We start from the raw sequence: 944 nt of genomic DNA, 5'->3' as shown, positions 1-944 counted from the left end.
CTGGACACCTGCCTGGAAAAAGCACTGCTAAACTGGGTTAAATTTTTCAGGAGGGACATTTAGCCTGATAAATGTCACCAGGATCCAAGAGGACACAATGCCTGCCTGCCTTGAGCTGGGTAGCCTCTGGGGGTGAAGTCCTGGATGGGCTTCCCATTGACCCCTGCCAGACATTCTGCTGAGGGTTAGCGGGCAATGCCCCCATCCCTGGCCCCCTCCCCCTGGCACAACCTGGTCCCAAACGTGTGGGAAGCAGCTGAAAGAGAACTGGTGCCAGGCAGGGGCAAGAGGGGACCTCCAGGTCTGCCAACCCCTCGTCCTTCAGAGAGAGACTTGCCCCCCCCCCGCTAAAGCCTCCTGTCCTTGCAGGTCACCCCTTCATCATGACCGTGGGCTGCGTAGCTGGTGATGAGGAGTGTTATGACACCTTCAAAGATCTTTTAGACATTGTCATCAGTGACCGCCACGGAGGCTACAAGGCCACCGACAAGCACAAGACCGACCTGAACCATGAAAACCTGAAGGTGGGGGCAGTGGGGGAGCTTGCTTTGCTAAGGGGGGGGGTTAGGAACTTCAGGGAGGTGCTTGACGTTTAAGTGTGCAAAGATCAAAGGATGTGTATGTGTGCGGCTCCCTGGGTGTCCCTGCGTAGCCCCAGGCAGGTGCCCCCCAGGTGTGTGTGGGGAGGGCAGGGAAGGCACGGGGTCTGACAGATTCCAAAGCCTCAAGGGGCTGGGGGGGGGAAGGTCAGCCTGGGCAGAGAGAGGACCCACGGCTCTCCTTCCCTGCAGGGCGGTGATGATCTGGACCCCAACTACGTGCTCAGCAGCCGCGTGCGGACCGGCCGTAGCATCAAGGGCTACACCCTGCCTCCCCACTGCAGCCGGGCTGAGCGCCGGGCCGTGGAGAATCTGTCCATCAAAGGTAAGAGGGGAAGAATGGTG

The 944-nt window shown here is 59.5% G+C and overlaps 1 protein-coding gene across 1 annotated transcript; it reads left to right on the top strand.

Moving 5' to 3' along the window:
• Positions 1-369: 369 nt before the first annotated feature.
• On the top strand, positions 370-924 carry LOC107302211 (creatine kinase M-type-like; the record flags this gene model as incomplete). Its single annotated transcript, XM_015831321.1, has 2 exons — positions 370-524; positions 792-924. Coding segments are annotated over 2 exons (288 nt in total), but the record flags the coding sequence as incomplete, so codon positions are not given.
• Between the last annotated feature and the right edge of the window lie 20 nt (positions 925-944).

Source organism: Protobothrops mucrosquamatus, unplaced genomic scaffold, assembly GCF_001527695.2.
Source record: "Protobothrops mucrosquamatus isolate PMUCROS unplaced genomic scaffold, P.Mucros_1.0 scaffold35478, whole genome shotgun sequence".
Classification (NCBI taxonomy): domain Eukaryota; kingdom Metazoa; phylum Chordata; class Lepidosauria; order Squamata; family Viperidae; genus Protobothrops; species Protobothrops mucrosquamatus.
Note: the sequence above shows the minus strand (reverse complement) of the source record. Positions and strands in the feature narration are given on the sequence as shown.